The sequence below is a fragment of the Danio rerio genome, chromosome 1 (assembly GCF_052040795.2).
Source record: "Danio rerio strain M-AB ecotype USA chromosome 1, GRCz13ab, whole genome shotgun sequence".
NCBI classification, from domain to species: domain Eukaryota; kingdom Metazoa; phylum Chordata; class Actinopteri; order Cypriniformes; family Danionidae; genus Danio; species Danio rerio.
The window spans coordinates 32,088,439-32,110,407 of NC_141021.1; the positions used below are offsets into that span (position 1 = coordinate 32,088,439).

At 36.1% G+C, this 21,969-nt stretch overlaps 1 protein-coding gene across 1 annotated transcript in view; it reads left to right on the plus strand.

The window, feature by feature from the left end:
- Nucleotides 1–474: 474 nt before the first annotated feature.
- nalf1a (NALCN channel auxiliary factor 1a) overlaps nucleotides 475–21,969 on the plus strand; it is a 106,868-nt gene continuing 85,373 nt past the window's right edge. Inside the window, exon 1 of the mRNA XM_087237276.1 lies at nucleotides 475–1,648. Within this exon, the coding sequence (XP_087093402.1) occupies nucleotides 962–1,648 (687 nt within the window). The 5' untranslated portion in view covers nucleotides 475–961. The remainder of the gene's footprint in view (nucleotides 1,649–21,969) is intronic.

Below are 21,969 nucleotides of genomic sequence, written 5' to 3' on the forward strand. Positions count from 1 at the left end.
AATTGAGTTAAATATAGTATACACTTTAATTATGTATATTAATCAAATTAATCTTATTAATCAAATATATGCTTAGACAATGAACGAATGAATGAGTCAATCAACATTTTACTCTGCCGACCTTCACTGCCTATTGATGATTTATGTTTTTCTAAGTAGATTCACAGAGAGAAAGAAAGTCAAACAGGTTTGGCGAGTAAAGGATGACAGAATGCTTTTTCTAGGTAAACTATACCTTAATAGCACGGTTTGACAGTCTGTAAGCCATTTTGCAGCTATTCTACCTGTTGATGTAAATACAGCAAATCTAAGTCAAAGAATCTAAAACAATGATAAAGCGGACATCTGTTAGATGCCAACCATGTTATATCTTTCCATGATGCGCAGCCTATATGAACAGTTTGCTTATTCGCCGGTTCGCTATGATGAATCGACCTTACTGCATGAGCTGACGCAAATGACCCTGCACTCTTTGAAGAACTCTTTCAAAACGAACATGGCGGCAACTTAACATCTGGCAAAATGACTTTGGATCCTTTGGCGAGGAAAGATCCCACCTTGTCGGACCGAGGAGGCGAAATTCGGCGTGGTGAAACGAGGAGTCCTTGCGCTTTTCTCCAGAATCAGAGCGAGCGGCCAGACAGTGGCTTTTCCGTGTTGTAGCGGCTCTGCGCAAACGGTAAGAGCGGAACCCATGACAGACGAGCAGGGAGAGACATGTTGCTACAGATAGCTGGGTTTTTCTCCGGAGGAGGACGGAAAGAGGGGATACGACAATGAAACCAATAATCCCCCTGAACACAGCGACTGATTGGAAATTGCAGTTAATCGCGGAGGTGAGCAACGAACGCTCGTTAGCCATCGTTTAGTAGGCAAAACTCAAGGCAGACCTCCCGTCAATGACTATTGTGGCAGAAAAGCCCTCACGGTGGAGTCAGCCAGCGCTGCGCTTTCCTAAAATATGACCAGCGGTGCTCGAAAGTGTCGGCAGCGAGATAACGGCTTAAAAAATTGGTGTGCTCCCCGCGAGAACGAGAAGCCATTCACCGACTCCGAGAGGGCCCAGCGATGGCGACTGTCCTTAGCGTCCCTCTTATTTCTAACCGTTCTGCTTTCTGATCATCTGTGGTTCTGCGCCGAGGCCAAAATGACAAGGACCCGAGACAAGTTAGCATCAGAGGACATGAGCGCAAACCACAGACCCGACCTCCCTCCAACACACAGCAGCCTCAGAAGAAACGAAGATGCTATTTTTGTAGTCAATTCTACCAAACCTTTGTGGCAACTTGAAACTTGCCACACGGATAGTTTGTCTGAAAACTGCTTCACTTTTGTCGACGCCGACCACTTGTGCAGGGGCCTTTCGGAAACGGAGGGGACGCGGTGGGTGAACATGAGCGATTTGTACCTTTCCTTTTGTAATTCGTACTCCCTTATGGATTTGCTTTATGGATCATTAAGTCCGGACAATTTGAACTGCAGCCTCGACGCGGTCATGGACGGCGATCAAAACAGATGCAGTCTGTGTGTTCAAGCATACCAGCGTTACGACCTGCACGCACAGGAGAAATATGAGGAATTTGAGATGATGACAGACAAATACGAGACGGATGTGTACTCAGTGAGGACCTGCATGGAAGAATGCAAGGTAGGAATTTATGATCTGGATCTCTCGCTTTTGTACAGCAGAGTTGGTTCTTCGTTCTCAGTCGTCATGGTAACTGCTGACAGTAACGTGGTGATGATGATCATGATGATGATGATGTTTTAGGGGGTTAAAAGTGCATTTCGCTTCGCTTGTTGATGCCAACTTTGCTCTCATCTCATTCGTTGGAAACTTTTCTTTTGCTTGCTATCTTATTTTTATATTCAATGCTGGGGAGCGTGAACAACACGCATTGTTCTGGTCTAATTTTACGGAGGCAAATGAATGTTTCTGCTGATTCAAGGTTACTGTGTCAATGGACAAAAGCTGCAAAGCCAATCTTTCAGCGTGCGTGCGTCATTCTATAGCACGCAGGTGCCCGTGTGGCGTGTCTCGGAACTGAATAGAGCTGCTCCGCCAGGTGTTCATTCACGTCGTCCACCACACTGAGCAGACTACATTTCAATAACGCTAATAGGGCACTAGTGCTTTCTCAGCTAATCTGTCACAAGAGTCTTTTCCCTCGCTCATTTGTCGTGTTTGCACAGCACTCTGCGCTCGCTGCAACAGGGTGCCCTCTTAACTGCCATAAACTTGACATTAAGGTTAATTTTCGAGCTCCTGCTGTCATCTTTAATGGATTACTCATGGGCGACGAAAAAAAAACGACACTGTGTATAGCTCCTGAGTGCTGATAAGGAAGCGATCTTGCCTTACTCTTTACGTTTGTGTTGCTGTGTATAATTAATGGTCAAACATTTACCGAGAGCTTGTAAGTTGTCTTTTAAATGAAAGAGACATAGATAAGCTGCTGATTAAGTGGGTGGCTTGATTTGTTTGTTCACTGGTTCAGCTGGCAAAGGACTCCTCACAAAGGCTTTCTCACAGCACCACCACCGACGCGCCCGCATAGAGTCCGTCTTTGCTGCTTGGCTCTTCGCTGTCCGTGGTGCTGAAACATGCTAAGGTTAAGTTGAAGGGTACATGTTTTTTGATGCAGGCAGGGGCATGCAGTTTTCTCTAGATCATTACACCAATGATAATCATGAAAATGGGTGTTTGCTTCTACTTTTGTACCTGTCAAAAGCGTTTGAGTCATCTCAGTGAGAGTGTCTATCAACTTGTTGATAAGTTATCACAAATTTGTAGGCTACAATTGACTTATGCTACCACATGATCACCTTCTCACCCTTAGAAAACAGACTTTTTCCTGCATTAACATAACTGTCAAATCATGGTATTGCGGCTTGACAAACTACCAGTAAGTGTGAATGAAGACCATAATGTAGAGGGAAGGGGCAAGAGTCAGTCAGAGCCTCTAGCAAGCAGCTGCAAGGGAAAGCCAGTCACAGCTGTGATTAAGCAGCGAGAAATAGAGACAGAAAGAAAGACAGAGAGATAGAAAATGAGGGGAAGGGTAATCACTGTGACATGTTGTCTCTGACAGCTAGATCAGCCTTCAGGCTGATTTAATTCGGCATCTTCCAATCACTGCATTGGAGTGTGGGAAACACTGTTGCTTTTGTCTGTGTTTGAATTTGTAGCCTATTGTGTAAATGCGCTAAAGGTTTTGTTTCTTTGAAAATACTACACATATAGGTAGCAACCAATTGAACAAAGGCAGGTGGTTGTAATTAGAGAAATAAACTCAATAGTATGCTATTCTAGGAGTCTTCTATTCAAAAATACCACACACACACACACACACACACACACACACACACACACACACACACACACACACACACACACACGTGTGTGTGTGTGTGTTTTTCTCCAATTTGTATAAATTAAATAAATTATAATAATAGTTTGTTCTGTAGACTATCAAAAAAAACAAAAAAACAAAAAAACAAATGAGCTTAAAGGGGCTTTTGCTTTTGTTCTAGCCGAAATAAAACAAACAAGACTTCCTCCAGAAGAAAAAATATTATCAGACATACTGTGAAATTTTCTTTGCTCTGTTAAACATAATTTGGGAAATATTTAAAATAGAAAAAACAAAACAAAAGGGGCTAATAATTCTGACTTCAACTGTATATATTTATATACAGTTATACTATATACAGTATATATTTAAAATAGAAAAAACAAAACAAAAGGGGGCAACAAAATATGTGCTAATATATGAATGGAAATTTTATTTTTATTTAACTGAAAAAAAAATCCTATACTGCAAAACAATTTAGGTGCTTGTAATAGATAGTATTTATTATATTTTTTCTATTTTTATGAATTCTATGCTGTAAAGGACATGCAAACACTGCTAAATATTTAGCTATAAATTCTACTGACGGGCTTCTCCCTGGAACAATTTGACATAAGGAATCAACCTCCTTTCCTTAAATTGAACTTAAAATTCATGTAATTTTGTATTTCATTTTAAATTTTAATAGCAGTTTTACTTTCATACAGCAAGATTTTTGATCACGCCCCCATCACAAAGTCTGAGCTACTGAATGCAGATATAAAGTAAGGACTGAAAGGAGAGAGTTGTTTTTATGTAATTTAATACCACACACCAATAGTATAAACGTGTTCTGTGATGATGAAGGTGTGTGTCTCGAGTCTCCTGAAGCTCACTGTGTGTGTGTGTGTGAGCGCATGCAAATGTGTCTATGGTCTTTTACTGACTCTGTAGGTGTAGAGAACAGTGTCAAACAGTCGTGTGTGTATGTCTCATCCTGTCGCAAAATGCGACTAAAAGACCTACATGACGGTGATAGTTTGATTACGCTCTTTACTTTGCACTTCAATAATGCGTCTGAAGTAGGAATACTTCACATGATACTTCACATGAAGTGTTATTTTATCGCATAAATATGAAGCATGGTTAATGTGTGTGTCTGCAGTTGTAACCACTGTTGGATACGGCAGTAGCTGAACTCCAGTACAAAAACGACAACTAAGTTAAACAAGTTACACGCGCGACTCCTAAGCCCAGCCTGGGTTGCCAGGTGTGTGCAAAGCTGATTTGCAGTTCAAATCAATTCCTGCCTCAAATCTTCAGTGCTAATTTCACCCTTACGCTCCATCATAACATTACAACTCACTACTTTTCACCTTGACGAGAATAGAGATTCTAATTCTTTTTTATTAATGTTATGTTAGAATTATGAACTTTTAGCATGTATGGTGAACACTTTTTAATTCACTTTTAAAGTATGTGCTCTACAAGTGTAAAACCTAAATAATCAAACATATTTTAATCAAAATTAATTTATTTTCTTTGCAAGGTTTTGCAATATACAACTGCTAAAACCCATGAAACAATTTCAATTTCACAGGTCCCTTGAAACAAATACACTAAAACATCAAAAGTTTTGAAGTAAACATTATTTATGAGGTCTTTTAAAGTTCAACTGGCATCAATAATTTAAAAATACTCCAGCTTAGAAAGATTAAATACACAGAATGTTAAAATTAGGCAGCCTGCCCTAAAATACTGCTAAACTCCATTTCTGATCTTTACAATCAATAGCATTGAACATTCAAACTGGCCTATTTTTGTAAACATCCGCAAACAGTAAAAATAACAGTTGAATGTAGTGACCGTTCTGAAGTACCACTTCTTGCCACTTCCTTCAAATATTGTAATAAAAATTTGACTTAAAAAAAATAAAGAGTAATTTTTTTTTAAGACAGGCAGCCTGTCACAAAATGCTACAGTGCTCAATTGCTGATATTACAAATCATTTAAGCTAAACCCACCACAAAAATAGCAGTTTGTTTCAAAAAGAAAAAAAAAAAAAACTATGAATGTTTACTATTGACTAAAATGTTCTTTTACTATGTGCAACTGCCTTCAAATATTGTAAATAAACTTTATTGGAAATAGAAAAGGAACGTTTTGGACAGGCAGCATGTCGCAAATACTACAGTGCTCAATTTTTGATATCTTAAATTGTTCAAACCATTGATAAAGAAAATATTGAAACTGACTTCTAATCTTTGTAAATAGCCACAAACAATTTTACCAGTTAAAGCTGCCGAATTCCATTTAAAAATTTGGTGCTATCAACAAAGATAACATTAAAACTGGCCCCTACCTTTCAAACCAGAAACAATTAAAAATGTCACAAAAAAGCTTCTTCCTCTATTTCTTCCTTTATTTTTGAAGGTTGTGTACAAAACACAAAAAAGTAACACTGTTTATAGTCAAGTTAATTCCATCAAAAATACAGGTTGTAAATTTTGGAACATTTTGTATTAACTATGTGACTGTGATTGTGAAAACTGATAATTGCTTAACCCGGATCTTTAATATATCTGCTTAAACGAATCTGCAAAACAAGAGACAAATCTTCAAAAGCTACCATGTGTGAACGTAATCTTTGTAAGCACTCGGTCAAGAAGGTGAAGCAATATTGTAGCCAATGAGAATCATGTGTTGATTATGTGATGGTCAATCAGCTGCTTCAGAATCTGCTCAGGAGTGCTCAAAATTCCCCCAGGAAATGCTGGCATAATCACAATCTTTAAATTTCAGTACTGACTGGTACCGAAGTTCGTACTTTTGACAATCCCAAGTTAAATAAACTTTGTGTATTGATATTTCTTGACTATATTATGGGAATTTATATGGTTTAAATATTCACTGCCTGAGAACTCCTTCGTGAGGTTTTCATAGTCTTCATTAAGATACACAGAAGTGCTCTGAGAATGCAAGCTCTCAGAGTTAAAATAATATAATTCTGTAGAAGAGAGACATTAATTATAGACAATAAAAAAACACCACACTAAAGTGGTAATTATTTACAAACATCATTAATACAGAACAAACCTGATCAATGGTAACCATCATTTTGCAAATTTTACGTCCTGCAATTTCTCCTGTTTTAAGGTAGGTGCTGGCCAGCTTGCTTGTGTAACCATCCAGCTTTAACATAAATGTTTGAATTAGTGAGACAGTAGTGATTTGACTGAACTCAGCATCAATCTGTAGATTTAAGACAGATTATAATAAGGATAGCTTTCAAGTTTAAAAAATATATATTCATATTTATTGACATCTGAACACAAAAGCATTTAGGCTAACACTGCATGGACATGAAAAAAGCACTATTAAATTGAGTTAGGTAAATTAATTACTATATTTGTTTCATCATTTAATCATTCAACTATTAAAGGCATAAGTAGTTATAATATTTTATTTATCTCATGTTCACAAAACAGAGCTGGCCATCTGCTTTTGAAGTCAACATTAAAGTGCATCTCTTCAATCAATTCATGTCTTCTGGAGAATTTTTTTTTTCCATTTTGTTTTTAATAATTTGATGGTTGTCCCTTTTCTGAACCTCTTCCTCTAGGCTTTGTTTGTTCTCTTCAGCTGAATAATCAGTGTAAAAACTGACTTCAGCCTTCTTTGGCTTTTTGACTTGGTTTGGTTTTGTAGTTTCACTATGTTTGTGTTTTAAAGAACTTATCATTACTTCAGAACAGCTAACTGCTCACAGTGTACGCTGATAGTTCGTAGACTGATTTTCCAGCCATAGAACCGATCCCTGATCCCTTTTCCTGTAGGCATGGATGCTTTGTAATCAGCGCTTTTGCAACCTCTTTGTATTATTTAGTCATAGGGTACACTTTGTACTTCACTAGTTCTGCAGCCAAGGATTTCAGAATTTCAGAATTTTAGTTTGGGTTTTGATTCTATGTTCAGTAAAGTAACTCATCATGGGCTTTCTGCAGTTCCAGCTCTACCTCATAAGGAAATGTAGGGATTGGAAAGTTAGTTGGCCAGGTTTCACTCCTCAGCTTTGAGGAAGACAGCTCAGAAGTTGAGGCAGAACTGGCAAGCAAGATGGTCAATAAGATTGAGTTGATGAGCGTATATCAGTGTCTGCCATGACAGTTGAGGTAAGATTTAAAAAAAATCATCAAAGTCCATATCAAGATACTGCAGCCTGAAATCGCCTGTAACACCACATTGTTTCCTGATCTCAGATTTAAATTCCTCAACAGACTTGTGTATCTTTAATGAATCACTGTGTCCTAGAACGATTTTGAACTATTCAGGAGCACTCATTTTCACTGTTTGATCAATAACTCTAAAAAAGAAAAAAGACAACTGGTCAAACAGCGTGTTTGTAGCTTTTTAAGGTAACTATACAGATAGCACCAACTTTAGAATCACAGAGAGGATCACGGTCTGCCAATTCTCCCAGCTCTATGGATGAAACCCTTGGAGGTGGATCCAATTCAAAGGATCAATAGTGCTCATTGTACCAAGAACCTGTTTTGCCATAAAAAGCTATTTCATCTTTCAAAACACAAATCTCCACTATTTCTGCAAAATCAGGCAGCCCACTATTCCTTCCATGCACAGTGATCATGCCCTTTGTGTACTTTATGCCATTAGAAAATACTGTCTGAGCTAATTTAATAGCAGAAGTGTCCGGGTATCTTTGGTTAGAAGTGTGAGCAATGTCTTCATGGAGAACATCGACAAGGACAGCTGAAGTGCAAGTAACCTCTACAGGTAATTCATCGAACTGGGACGACTGCATAAATTGAACAACCATGAGCTGATGTTTTCTGGCCAAAGTATTGATGATGTTTTTGAAACAGTGAGTGTGCCTAGCTACTTGCTTAAAAAATGAAACAGGTGGACGAAATAGATGGATCATCACTGGATAAAATTCCAATAAATTGAAGTTATGGCAAAACATCAATCTCTCTGGAAAAAAGTAATTTGAACCGATTAAAGTGTTCAGATATTTTGCACTCTAAGTATGCAAAAGACAACAAGTTCAACAATTTCTTTCAGGAGAAGAATGAGTTCCCAGATCCTCAGGATGAACCGTTCTTTACCTACTCTGGGCCACGTCACTAGTCCACCAATGTATGCGGGAAACCACTAGAAAAAGCGGTGACATTGAAAAAGCCATTCATATGGACATAAGCGGCGCCCTGTAGTGTTTGTTTTAAGACAAAATGCAGCCATGCGCACTCCTAGCTAAATGATTTGCCATCTCCAGCAATGTATATTAGGGGGGCATGCTTTCAGAATGAGTCTATGTTGTCTAATTCAGCCCAAATGAGTTCTATAGAGTTAAGACCAGGACTCTGTGCAGGCCAGTTAAGTTTCTCCTCACCAAATGCTTCCACATCTTTATGGACCTTGCTTTGTACACTAGTGCTCAGTCATGTTGCAATGGGCCACCCTGAAACTGTTCCCAGAAATTTGGGAGTATGAAATTGTCCAAAATATCATGGTATACTGAATCATCAAAAGTTCCTTTTACCAACTAATACCGGTTTGTTGTAATACCACTAACAGTTGCCTGTGCAATATTAAGCAGTGCGTTCATGAATGAACTTATTGCACAGGTGGCTGCATGGAACTATGCTCAAATTCACTGAACTCCTGCAAATGACCTGTTCTTTCACAAATATTTGTAGAAGCAGTCTGCATGCCTATGCACTTGATTTTACACACCTGTGGCCATGGAAGTGATGCAAATTATATAAAACAGAAGACCCTTTGCTGTTATCATGTTTATGAAGGCACGTGTTTGCTTTGTCCTTTTAGTTTAGAAAAAGAAAACAGTCTTTCTCTATGTCTCATTAATACTATCCCTTTATTACTGCTTATGGTGGATGGAAGAGCCACTTTGTTTTTCTCGGTTTTATTTTAACATGGCATTTATTAGTTTCAGCTAACAGAAGATGACTATCAGAAGGCTGTTTTGTAAGACCTATTTTTGTTTTATCTAGATGTAACACCAACATAATATAGATCTGGATTTACACAGGACAAATATTGATGACAACCAAAAACCACTCTGGATGATTATATTAGAAATAATCTATCTGTCATCTGCTACATCAGATTTATACTCTACCTTAATTTGTACTTGTATTTTTGATAAAAATGTTTGTTTCAGATTGTGGAACATATTCAGCTTATATGTTCAGCTTATATATAAGAAAGAATAAGATAAAAAAGTGAGTAGATATGAAGCATACTGTAACAAGAGCTACAGTACAAACTGATTTTTTTCTCATGTAAGAAAGAAAGAAAGAGAGATTGTGAATGTGTGTGTATGTGTGTTTTCAATATTTGAGCCAGGCCCATTCACTTCAAGCTTTGCATAATCGGGTTCTTTTTTAATCATCCTAATGGATGGCATCCAGCTTATCAGGTAGTTGTTCCCCATTCTAAATATACACCTCACCATGATGTTTACAATCTTTTTGTTCAGGTTCAAATTTAGTGTAGCATGTAGAGACTGAAATGTGCTGAAATTTTTCACACATAATTTTTCGCCCTTCAATTGTGGATTCAGTCACATGCAACATTTAAACTCTTTATATTTTATAGTTTGTATAATGCATTGATAGGGAAGGAATACTATTCAGTTAAACTCTGGCTGGTATTTAGACCACCTGCTACCCCTGTTCGTTAAAATAAAGCAGTATATTGGATGGGATTAGAGTGATGGGTGGAGCTAAAAGGTTATTTCTGTGGCTGGGGTCAGGTCTCCATGGTTGCATTAGAATGCTGAGCATGTTTGCTTGTTCATAAAAGCCTGCCATGAGCTGCTGCAGCAGTTTTCCAGTGAGGGACACAACCGCAATGAAGGTCAGTGTCTCAGAGCTTTATTATTTCAGTGGCACTGCAAATAGGAGTCTGTATAAATGTGCCTGAGCAAAACATGGATGCTTACATTTACAATGTGTCTACCAGTGACCACTTGTTTTCTTTTCAAGTTTTTTGGCATCATTTTAAACAAACAAACAAACAAACAAACAAACAAACAAACAAACAAACAAACAAACAAACAAACAAACAAACAAACAAACAAACAAACATATATGTAAAGACAAAAATGTACTCCAGTAATCTATGTTCTGTTGTTGTTGTAGCTTTCAGCATTCCCATTAATTAACCATAACCTAAAGTCTCTTCTTGACAATCTGAAGTGTCTCTTTTCTGTGCCCTCTTACTACAGATTTTCTTCCCTCACCTTCCTGGCATCTTGTGTTCAAATGTGACCATCTTAGGGTGTTTTCCTTGAATGAGAGGGTCATGTTTAGGTGCTCATGTTATTCTTGGCCCTGCACACTCCACAGTGCAAGCAAATGTTTGTATACATTTGTCTCTCTATAGATCTCCATAAATTCACTGTTATCATCATAACGTCTCCTGAGTATTTACATACATTTTCAAGATGGTACATTAACTTGATAATATTTCACTGATTCAATTGAAAGCCTCTCACAGATATAGCTTCATATGTGTATTTTCACATACACTCAGTGCTTTACATATTCAGCTATTCTCCAGTAATCTTCTCATAGTGTTGCTTTTGCATCCTTTTCTGCAGGCTGCTCATCTTACACACATAGCACCGTTTTAGTGTGGCTCAGTTCTTCTTAAATACTTTTTTACCCATCTTTAGTTTACATGCTAACTGTACAATACTCATTCATTTTAGAGAATAAAAAAATAATCTTCATTGTTAATGCGATTTATTTAAGAAAAGGAAGACTGCTACTGACTATAGCATGCAGTTGTGTCTGTGATAAAGGTCAGAACACCACTGTATGGGTCAGCATTGCCTTTGAGTATAGGTTGTCAAGGAGACTGTATAGCAGCTTAATGAGTGTCACTGTGAGTTTGACGTCAACCAATCAACAAGAGCCTTGCGACTTCATGCAGATTTACTTTCTTTAATCTCCAAGACAGGTTTTTAAAATACTTTAGAGAATAGAGACTTCCATCTCTCTATTCTAGGCTTTAATTCATCATTGGGTATCCTTTAGAGGTAAAAAAACTAAAACAAAAAAGCCTTTTGTCACATAGCTCACCTAAAGTAAGTAAGAATATTATGCCAGAATTTACTAGCCCTCTTATTTCAAATGTTTCTTTGTTCCTGATTGATAGATTAAGTAAGTAAAGGGTACAATGGATACAATTTTTTTAGGCAACCTAAAAGAAAGAAAAAACACAAATATAAGGATGTTTGTTTGTTTATCCATACTACTACTACTACTACTACTACTACTACATAATGATAATAATAATAATAATAATAATATTTTATTAATTACGATGATTAATTACCCAGGCCTTGTACAGTTCTGTCTTTTTTCTTTGTCTTTGGCTAGGCAGAACCTCGGTCTTTAGCACTACATAGTGTTGAATCTGGTAATCATGCAACATTATATCTGGCTCATGACCACACAAAACAACATTGTTGGCATCCAAAGACTTGTAGGCCTTCAACTTCTCTCTTATTAAATCACCTGGAGATTGAATATTTATAATGAGATTGTATATTTCGGGCTGGATGCTTGGTCATTTCATCGTATCCAATATTCATTGGGAGGGTGCTAGCAAATGGACCTGTCAGATGAACATCGCTCACTTTAATGTTAATTTTTGCCAAATCACTGTGCTTATCAGTGCTGGGTGACGAGCTGTTATAATACGCTGAAAGCATTATGTAAATATTAAATACAATATATAATCAATGAATTTTATTTCTTAGACAACAACAAACTCTGTACCGCATCGGATGTCATTCCCTCGCTGTAAATGCTAGTGCTCCCGTTTTTTTTCCTGCCACCTCCCTGTGCTGAATGTTTACAGACATAGTAATTTGTCTATAGGAAGTACAAATACAAAAATAAAAAACAAAAACTTCATTGTAAATAATTTATTGCATTACATTTCCTAAACAGGTTACATTACATTGTCTTACAGAATACTAGATAACTATAATACAAGCCATAACAGCAGCCTCTGTAATTGTAGACCTTTGGTGACTTGATCTCTTGTTTCTTGAATAATGATTGATTTCACACTTTCCATCCTCTAAATAGTGTTTAAAGAGGTGACTCAGAGAACATCACCACATAATCATCCAGCTGGGGCTAAAACAGGGTGAGATATATTTAAGTCTACTTAACTATTACAGTGTGGCTGCACGTCAAAGAGAGCTCAATATAGGTTTCCACACCACATGATCTGTCAAGAGACACACGAAAAAGTGACAATAAACTAATTTCCTAACTCACACTCATAATTGAATGGAAAGTATAAAGACTGCAAAGAGGAGGTGAGAGAAATAAGAATGAATTCATGTGTTACAAACAGCTAGATGGTGAGCCATATATTGTATGTACAGACACCTACAGTATCAAATTGAGGCATGAGGGAGCACTGGATCAGGATCAGTATTGATTATTTCCTGTTTTTTTGTGTTTTTTTTTCTACGAGCCCAGTTTACTTCTGTTTGTCCTGCCTACTGCTGTTACTATCTGTTTCTCTTTTCACTGCTGCAACTAATTCCGTCACTGCTTTATCCTGATTGGTTCCTGCTCTACAACTCAACACCAGTTTCAGCCACTTTGATGCTCATAAATAATCATAAAAGTCCTCGTGCTGCAGGTATTAGGAGGTTTGCTGAAGGTGAAGCTGTCGTGCAGTGAGGGATTTGCGTCTTTAATAAACTATGACAGTTTGGGTTCATTGATCAGTAAGAATGATTAATAAATCCATATGAAACAGTCCCTTAAAAGTGATGTCATGTCTTATGTTTCAGTCTCAGGTGTGCTTTGCACTCAGACTACAATGTACCGTGCCAAAGCGCAAGTAAACCGCACCCTGGCACAACTCTTCCAACTAGGCTAGGTCCAGCAAACTGAACCGTGCCTGAGCCCAATTCAGAGCACTCCCATTTCTCAAACGAACCAGAAGCGTGCCTGGGCATGGTTAGGAGGGCATAGATAGAATGCACCCTTTGTCATCTGGCATACAACACGGAGATTTAGAGATACATTGCACATCTAGAGATACTATATAATAGGTAAGATGGTTTGTACCAACCCTTGTATTTTTGGTAAATTATTAGGGTAGATTAGGTTAAGATGTCACTGATATTGAATATTTATTCTTTTTCATATCTTTCGTTTACCAGATTAGATTCAAGGGGATTATTTTAGGATATTAAGACAAAAATAAAATATAAAGCTGAAAATAAAATGAATGAATGAATGAATGAATGAATGAAAAATACACAAGCATAGTCTCACCAATACATCTATACACATATACACTATGGCCAATTTAGTTTATTTATTTCATCTAAAGCAAATGTCTTTGGATTGTGGGCGAAACCAGAGCACCCAGAGGAAATCCACGCTAACCCGGAGAGTACATGCAAACTCCACACAGAATTGCCAACTAACTCAAACCAGCGACCTTCTTACTGAGAGGCAACAATGCTAACCATTGAGCCACCGTGTCTTATGCACTAAAATCAACTCATTTCAAATATATCAGTAGTTAATTTTGTAGTCTTTTTAAAGTATGCTAAACTTTGTGCTACCAGCGTAAAACTGAACACAACTCTTGTACAGCAGTTAATGTATTTTTACTATTAAATTTACTTGTAGTCTATTCGATAAGTTGACTGTAATTGCATAGATGCACTACAAATAAAGTGCATCAACCAACGTATTACAGTTTACCACTTTTGTTAGACTGCAAGAAAAGAAACACAGTTTTTCAAGCATCAATGGTTGCAGGAGTGTGCAGGACTATTTTTGAGTGCTGTGTATGTGTGTGAGTGTAAGTGGGCTTAGTGAACCCCAGAGTATTCTTGCTCTTGGAAAACCTACAGTAGTAAATCAGCAGCAGCAGCAGCCATTGACAGTTGGCATACAATCTAGCTCTTATAAAACAGTCCAGCTCTGAAGGTCCATATGAGTAGAGCTTATAATATGCTGGCAAACCACCATCAGTGCCTGGCACCCCCTTAGTGGAGCATATGCCACAGCATAACAATGCTCTGTACCCCCTCTGGTCAATGGGAAACACTGGCATATGGGTATATTCTTCTGCTTAGCCCTTTTCTCCCTACTCCGGATTATTGGTTGCTGAATCCTGGCATGGTTGATCAGCTAATCCGTGTCTGGCTGCTTCCCAGAGCATTCAATAAGTATCGCCACCAGCTTGCCTGAGGGCATCGAAGCTACTCTCTCTTGTGGTCAAGTTATATGTGAGCTTTGTCTTATGATCTTACAAGTTGAATTATCAACCATTCTTAAGACATAGCAAGTTGTAAATGACTCCTCTGTGTCTCTTTATATATATATCTTCTTCTTCTTCTTCTTTGGCCTTAGTCCTGTATGGTTGCGGGGTCGGATCTTTGGAAATGCTCTTTTAGACTTGTCCATATGATAACGACTTTTTTTTTACACATTCCGGTCGGTATATAAGTAAAGTTATTAACTAATCCTTAATCTGTTCACTTTGAAGGCTTTCACATCCTCAATTTAAATAACATTTTTAAATTGTATCCTCTAAAGTGCATGTGTGCAGAATTTGTTCCATCTGTATAATGGTCAAAAAGTTTGTGATTTAGAGGTTTAGGTCTGTATATTATGCACAAGCTATGCATGTTAAAATACATATTTATATATATGCAACAGTAGATATTTACTTAAAAGGTAAAGATGCGCCAGATATTTGTATGTGAAATTAAAAATAGAAAATCTCTTATTTACAGTTTTTTACAATGGCTGTGACACTTTTTTCAATACATTTAAATAGTTTCCTAAACGCGTAACACGATTAGCACAACGTCTGTCTTTTTTGGCTATACAATTACAGTTTTTTACAATTGCTATGACACTTTTATCAATACATTTAACAAGTTTCCTAAACTCTTAACACAGTTAGCACAACATCCGTCTTCGTGGGCTATACAATTAACACATTTCTTGTTGTTTTGACACAAAATGCATCCAGTTAACACAAATTTAAAATGCTTTAACTTCTTTTACACACAAGCACAACCAAGAACAAAGCAATGTAATTTTACAGTCAAATTTACAAATGCTTTAACACAGTATGTCAGAACAGATAACACCATGTTCTAAACAGAAATTATACAGGATAAGGTCAAAGTGAACAGCTGTTCTAAATGTGATTTGAAACACAAATATATTCCCTGTATTTTATTCAATTGCCAATGCGAAACATCATATTGCGGTTATATAAATAAATAAACAAATAAATGTGTATATAAATATATATATATATATATATATATATATATATATATATATATATATATATATATATATATATATATATATATATATATGTAAAAGATATGTATAAAATAAATAAATAAATATATATATATATATATATATATATACACACACACACACACACACACACACACACACACACACACACACACACACATATATATATATATATATATATATATATATATATTTATTTATTTTATACATATATTTTACATATATATATATATATATATATATATATATATATATATATATATATATATATATACATTTATTTATTTATTTATTTATTTATATAACCGCAATATGCTGTTTCTCATTGGCAATTGAATAAAATACAGGGAATATATTTGTGTTTCAATTCACAATGAGAACAGCTGTTTACTTTTGACCATATATTTCTTTATTTATTTATATAACCGCAATATGCTATTTCTCATTGGCAACTGAAAAAAAAAAAAAATATATATATATCTAGAAAGCACACTCATGTCTTTTTTTGGTTTTTCCAATCACATGATCATATGTTCTAATAGAGGACTCTTGAGGTTTTTGAAAGGAACATCAAAGAACTCTGTCACCAATACGTCCATGTAAGATTATGCAATACAGTCATTACTGTACTATACAAAGTGTTTTGCAGTAAACTACTCTTTAAACCTGGAGTTCATTAGTACATACAGTACATATACAGTACAGCATTTGCATACACTGAGTCTAATTACTTTCAGAGAGTCATGAAGTTAGAGGCCAATCAAGTACCACATGAAATTTTCAATGTTGACAAGGCTGGGGATGTTGCCGTAGGAAAAACATCATAGGCCAAAGGGCCACAGTTACCGTGCCGGGCCACAGAAGATATCAAGTATAATGTGGATGAGAACATGTGGCAAAAGACCGGGCAGAATAAAAGATTACTTTGTTATTTTATTATAATTGTGGTGCTTTTTCTGTTTGCAGTGATGTCCTTCTGCAAAAAAGTCTGTACTGCAGAAATTCTGTGTCTGTATTTTTTTTTTTACATAAACTGTAAATTTTATAAAGCATTTTTTTTTCTTCGTTTTGTATAGAATTTTTGCCGTAAATGAAAGAAAATGCATGCATTTACTTAACCCAACGAAACAAAACTGTAACGAGACTTCAAAAATAAGGGCAGAGCTGACACATAAACTAATGGAGTTTCTGTAATGTCAGCTGATGATAGTGTTTTTATTGTCAGTGTGTTCTGATTGACTGAATGTTTATGTTGGAAGAGAACATGTGTTTGTGTTTTGAACAATAATTTCATTTTGAAACATGATTGCAGTGTTTTGTTAGACATGGTGTAGTGTGTTCGTTTATTATAGTATTTTGAAAAGTAGTGTGTTGCTGCGTTAAGAGTTTAGCAAACTTGTTACAGTAAATGAAAAAAGTTGACAAAAGTGTCATAGCCATTGTAAAAAACTGTAACACATTTCTTGTTGCTTTGACACAAAATGCATCCAGTTAACGCCAATTTAAAATGTTTAAACTTCTTTTACACACAAGCTCAACTACGATTAAAACAATTTAATATTACAGTCAAATTTAAAAATTCTTTCACACAGTATGTTAGAACAGATAACACCATGTTCTAAACAGAACTTATATAGGCTAAAGTCAAAGTGAATTGTGAATTGAAACACATATACCTTCTCTGTATTTTTTCCATTGCCAATGAGAAACAGCTTATTGCACATATCACAGCTGATTCCCATCTAGAAACCAAACTCATGTGTTGAGTTTTTCCGAAACGCATGATCATATGTTCTAAAAGAGGATTCTTGATGGTCTTTGAAAGGAACAGTGAGTGCATCAAAGAACTCCGTCACCAATGCGTTCAGGTAAGGTTATGCAATACAGTCAGTACTGTACTAAACACAGTGTGTTTTGCAGAAAACTACTCTATAAACCTGGAGTTCATTAGAACATACAGTAGATATACAGTACAGCATTTGCGTACACTGTGTCTAATTACTTTTAGAGAGTCATGAAGTTGGAGGGGAGTCAAGTATACCACATGGAATTACCTATGTTGACGAGGCTGGGGATGTCTCCGTGGAAGAAACATAATTGGCCAAAGGGCCACAGTTACCGTGTCGGGCCATATCAAGTGTAATGTAGATGAGTACATGTGGCAAAATGCAGAAGACCGGGCAGAATAAAAGAATACTTTGTTTTTTTTTTATTATAATGGCGGTGCTTTTTCTTCTAATATATCTTGCAGTGAATTGCTTTTGCAAATAATGTCTGTACTGTAGCAATTCGGTGTCTGTATGTTTTTACATAAACTGTAAATTTTATAAGGCAAATTTTTTCTTTGTTTTTTGTATTGAATTTTTGCAGTAAAAGAAAGAAAATGCCTGCATTTTCTAAACTCAACAACACAAACTGTAGAGAGGCTTACAGTAAAATATATTTATGACACATAAAATAATGCAGTTTCTGTAATTTTAGCTGATGATAGTGTTTTTATTGTCAATGTGTTCTGATTGACTAAATGTTCCTGTTGGAAGAGAACATGTGTTAGTGTTTTGAACAATGATTTCATTTTGAAACATGTTTGCAGTGTTTTGTTTGACATGGCGTAATGTGTTAGTTTATTATTGCATTTTGAACATTAGTTTAGAGGTTTAGTTTACAATGTGTGATTTTGAGCATGAAATTAACTGTTTTGCCGATTGTGTGTTTTAGGTGTGTTGGTGCGTTAAGAGTTTAGCAAACTTGTTAAATGTATTGAAAAAACTGTCATAGCCATTGTAAAAAACTGTAAGTCAGGTCCTCAGTTAAAGTATACTGCATACCTTTTTTCTTCACACTTTTTGGCTGTCAACATAAAAAAGACAACATTTACATTTTATGTGACTCTTGTTCAGTTTGTTAAAATATAATGTACTAAATAACTTTGGAAGTATTCATTGATGAGTATTTAGTGAAAGCTAGTTTTGTTAGATCTAAGCCAAATAATTGTCAGCAACCCCAACACTTTAAAACAGAGAGACCAAAATCATGATGTACATGACAAAAAAAGTTTTGTTTATAACAATATAATATAAAAAAGCTATACTGCATTACTTTTGTGGACGAGTATTATCTCATAGAAAACTCAAACACACACACACACACACACACACACACACACACACACACACACACACACACACACACACACACACACACACACACACACACACACACACACACACACACACACACACACACACACACACACATATGCATGCATATATATATGGCATGCATATATATATATATATATTAGGGTTGTGACGATGAGGAAATTTCCCCACCGGTTAATCGACATGTGATAACACCGGTAATACTGGTATCACCGTGGGAGTGGGCGTTTCTTCTTTTTCTCTTTTTTTTCTGCTTTTTAAATGGCTTATAAATGCATGCGTATAATACTTTCACTTTCAGTTTTGCGGGAATTGCCAATTCGGCGTCAATTGTTTGAATGGACGAAAAGGAAACTACAAAAAAAAAAAAATCACTGTTATTAAACAAACATAACTTTTATTGACATAACGAATAAAACACAACAATGCTACAGGCTGAAAAAACTGTGGTAGTTAACTTGGAACCATACAAATAACAACCATAAATGCATGTATTATATATTAACAGTTTAATCCTTATGAACAATCCGTTTATAAAATACACTATTAACGAATCTATATTCTATTGAAGAATAAACCGAATATGAAATATGATCCTTGCATAATGATCACAACTAAACAGGCTGGCACTCATTTTATATATAAACTATGAATAAAAAAATGTTAAGAAAAGGAACATTATGTAAAAAAAAATGTAAAGACTACAGGCTAAATAAAGGCCTCCTCAGAGCTAAACATCACAGCACGCGTGTCAGTTTACAGCTTCTGTAAAGTTCAGACAACCTATACAGATCACACAATCTCAATAAACAACATGAAAATGTATAAATATTTCGATAAGTATTGTTATGGAATATTTATAACGATATGATCTTGCGTTTTGGTTATATCGATACCAGCTTTGATCTCTCTTAAAAGCGGCAGTTACAGGCGCTGCATAAGGGCGTCTTACACTGTCAGTGGCGGAATACACACAGCACTGGCAAAACGTTTTATTTTTAGATTTATTTGTTGCAGATTTGCGTGTTGCTCTTTTTTAAAAATAACTTTTATTTTTAAAATCTCTCAAGTTAATGTTGTCTATCGAGTAACACAATCTCCCTCGGATTGGAGTTCGGTGCGCAGTAAGACTAGTAGACCAACACCGCCCTGTAAGTTTACACACTGCATAGACTGTACAGGTCCACAGCTCTGGTGTGGTATGAATTACATGTTTTAAATGACAGCGGGACATGCTACGTTTAGTTTTATTGTAAAATATACATTATAACCCAGTACACAGTAAAATAATATGTTTTGAATGGCTTGTCTATTGGCGGCGTATAGCCGTTAAATTTAAATAGGCTAAGCATGTTTTCATTAATATTAAAACACATTAATACAAACTAGCCAGCCTTTGATTTTTTTTCGTTTACGTGAATTTTTATCAAACAAAAAATGCAATGAATTGTTTATTTTGGTTTTCATTTTATTATAATTAATAGGCCTATAATTACAGTTTTTTAGGATTGCTTACACACTAAAATTAAAAGTAGTACACTATTAGCAAAACCTTACACACAAGTATCAAAACATCAGCCCATATTTGCACAACTGTAAGCACATTGTCAACTTAACACTTGTTGCAAAACTCTACACACAGTGATTTTCAAAACACTAAACACACTTAACATACATTACACACTAAAATCTATCATGAAGTCACTTCATTGCAATACCAAAGCACGGACTGTCAAATTACTGCACCGTCCAATCAACTTGTTCAACACAGTCATCAGGTGTGCAAACACTTGTTTGATTTATTGTAGACACAACAATCAGGTGTTTAAGCACTGTAAAATGCCAGTTTCAATGAAAACCATCAGGTCTCAATATCAACACTGGCACACACCATAAAAAAAAAAAAAAAAACATATTCAAATGAAGCAAATTTATGGAGTGCCTTTAGAGCACAATTTCGAAAGGGTGAAAAGACTGTGGCATGATTATGCAAAGGTATGTATTCACTTTAGCAGTGTGATCTGGCAATCTGTCTCATTATATTTTACTGTACTGTAATACTAGATCTACACTGAACTACACAATTTTGCCTGACACTGTTCTTCAGGTAGTTTTACGAATAGATAGAGAGGAGATCCAGGTAGTTTTAGGAATGGATAGAGAGGAGATCCAGGTAGTTTTACAAATGGATGGAGAGGAGATCCAGCATGAGTTCATTATGTAGATGATTGTGTGTTCAACCTGACGAGAACACAGAGAAGAAGAAATATTGGCCACAGGGCTATAGTCAATGTCCCAGGGCAACGTGGGGGAAATATACAGTAACACATGTGCAGCCATTACAAAGAATGGGGTCCTCCACTGCCATGCCCATATGGGCCCTTACTGTATAACACAGCACATATACTTACATTCTTGGACCAATTGCACAACATAACAGCAGCAAATCAAATTGGTCATACCCAGTACATTGTTGTCTGGAACAATGTGTCTTTCCACCGTTCTGCTCTGGTTCAGAACTGGTTTTAGCAACATCCACATTTTACCGTCCTATATCTTCCACCATACTCTCCATTCCTCAACCCTATAGAAGAGTTTTTCTCGGCATAGTGGTGGAAAGAATATGATCTTCATCTCCGAGCTGAGGTACCCCTCATCCAAGCCACAGAGGAGGCCTGTGACCAGATGGAAGTAGCAGCAATACATGATTCTACATTCAAGACACTTCTTTCCAAGGTGTCTTGCTAAGGACAACATTGCAATTGATAATTCTCATGCCAGATCCAGCTTGGCGAAGAGACAATGTCTAACTTACAGTTCAATACGTAAAGTGACAGCATTGTTCATTGTTCTTGAGTAGTGTTTGGTGAATTTACTTTATATTTGTACTTTGTTGATGGTAGCCTACTCTAATCATAGGGAAGTAGAAGTGCTAAAAGTGTTTTAGGTTTATCACAGCAGTGTGTAACTCGTGCAAACAGTGTATAGTAAATGTGAAAATGTGTGTTTCTTATGGTACAAAAGTGTGTTTTTTAAACATAAGTCTATAGTTTTTATAAGAGTGTTTAATTATGCAAAGGATCTGTAGTGTTT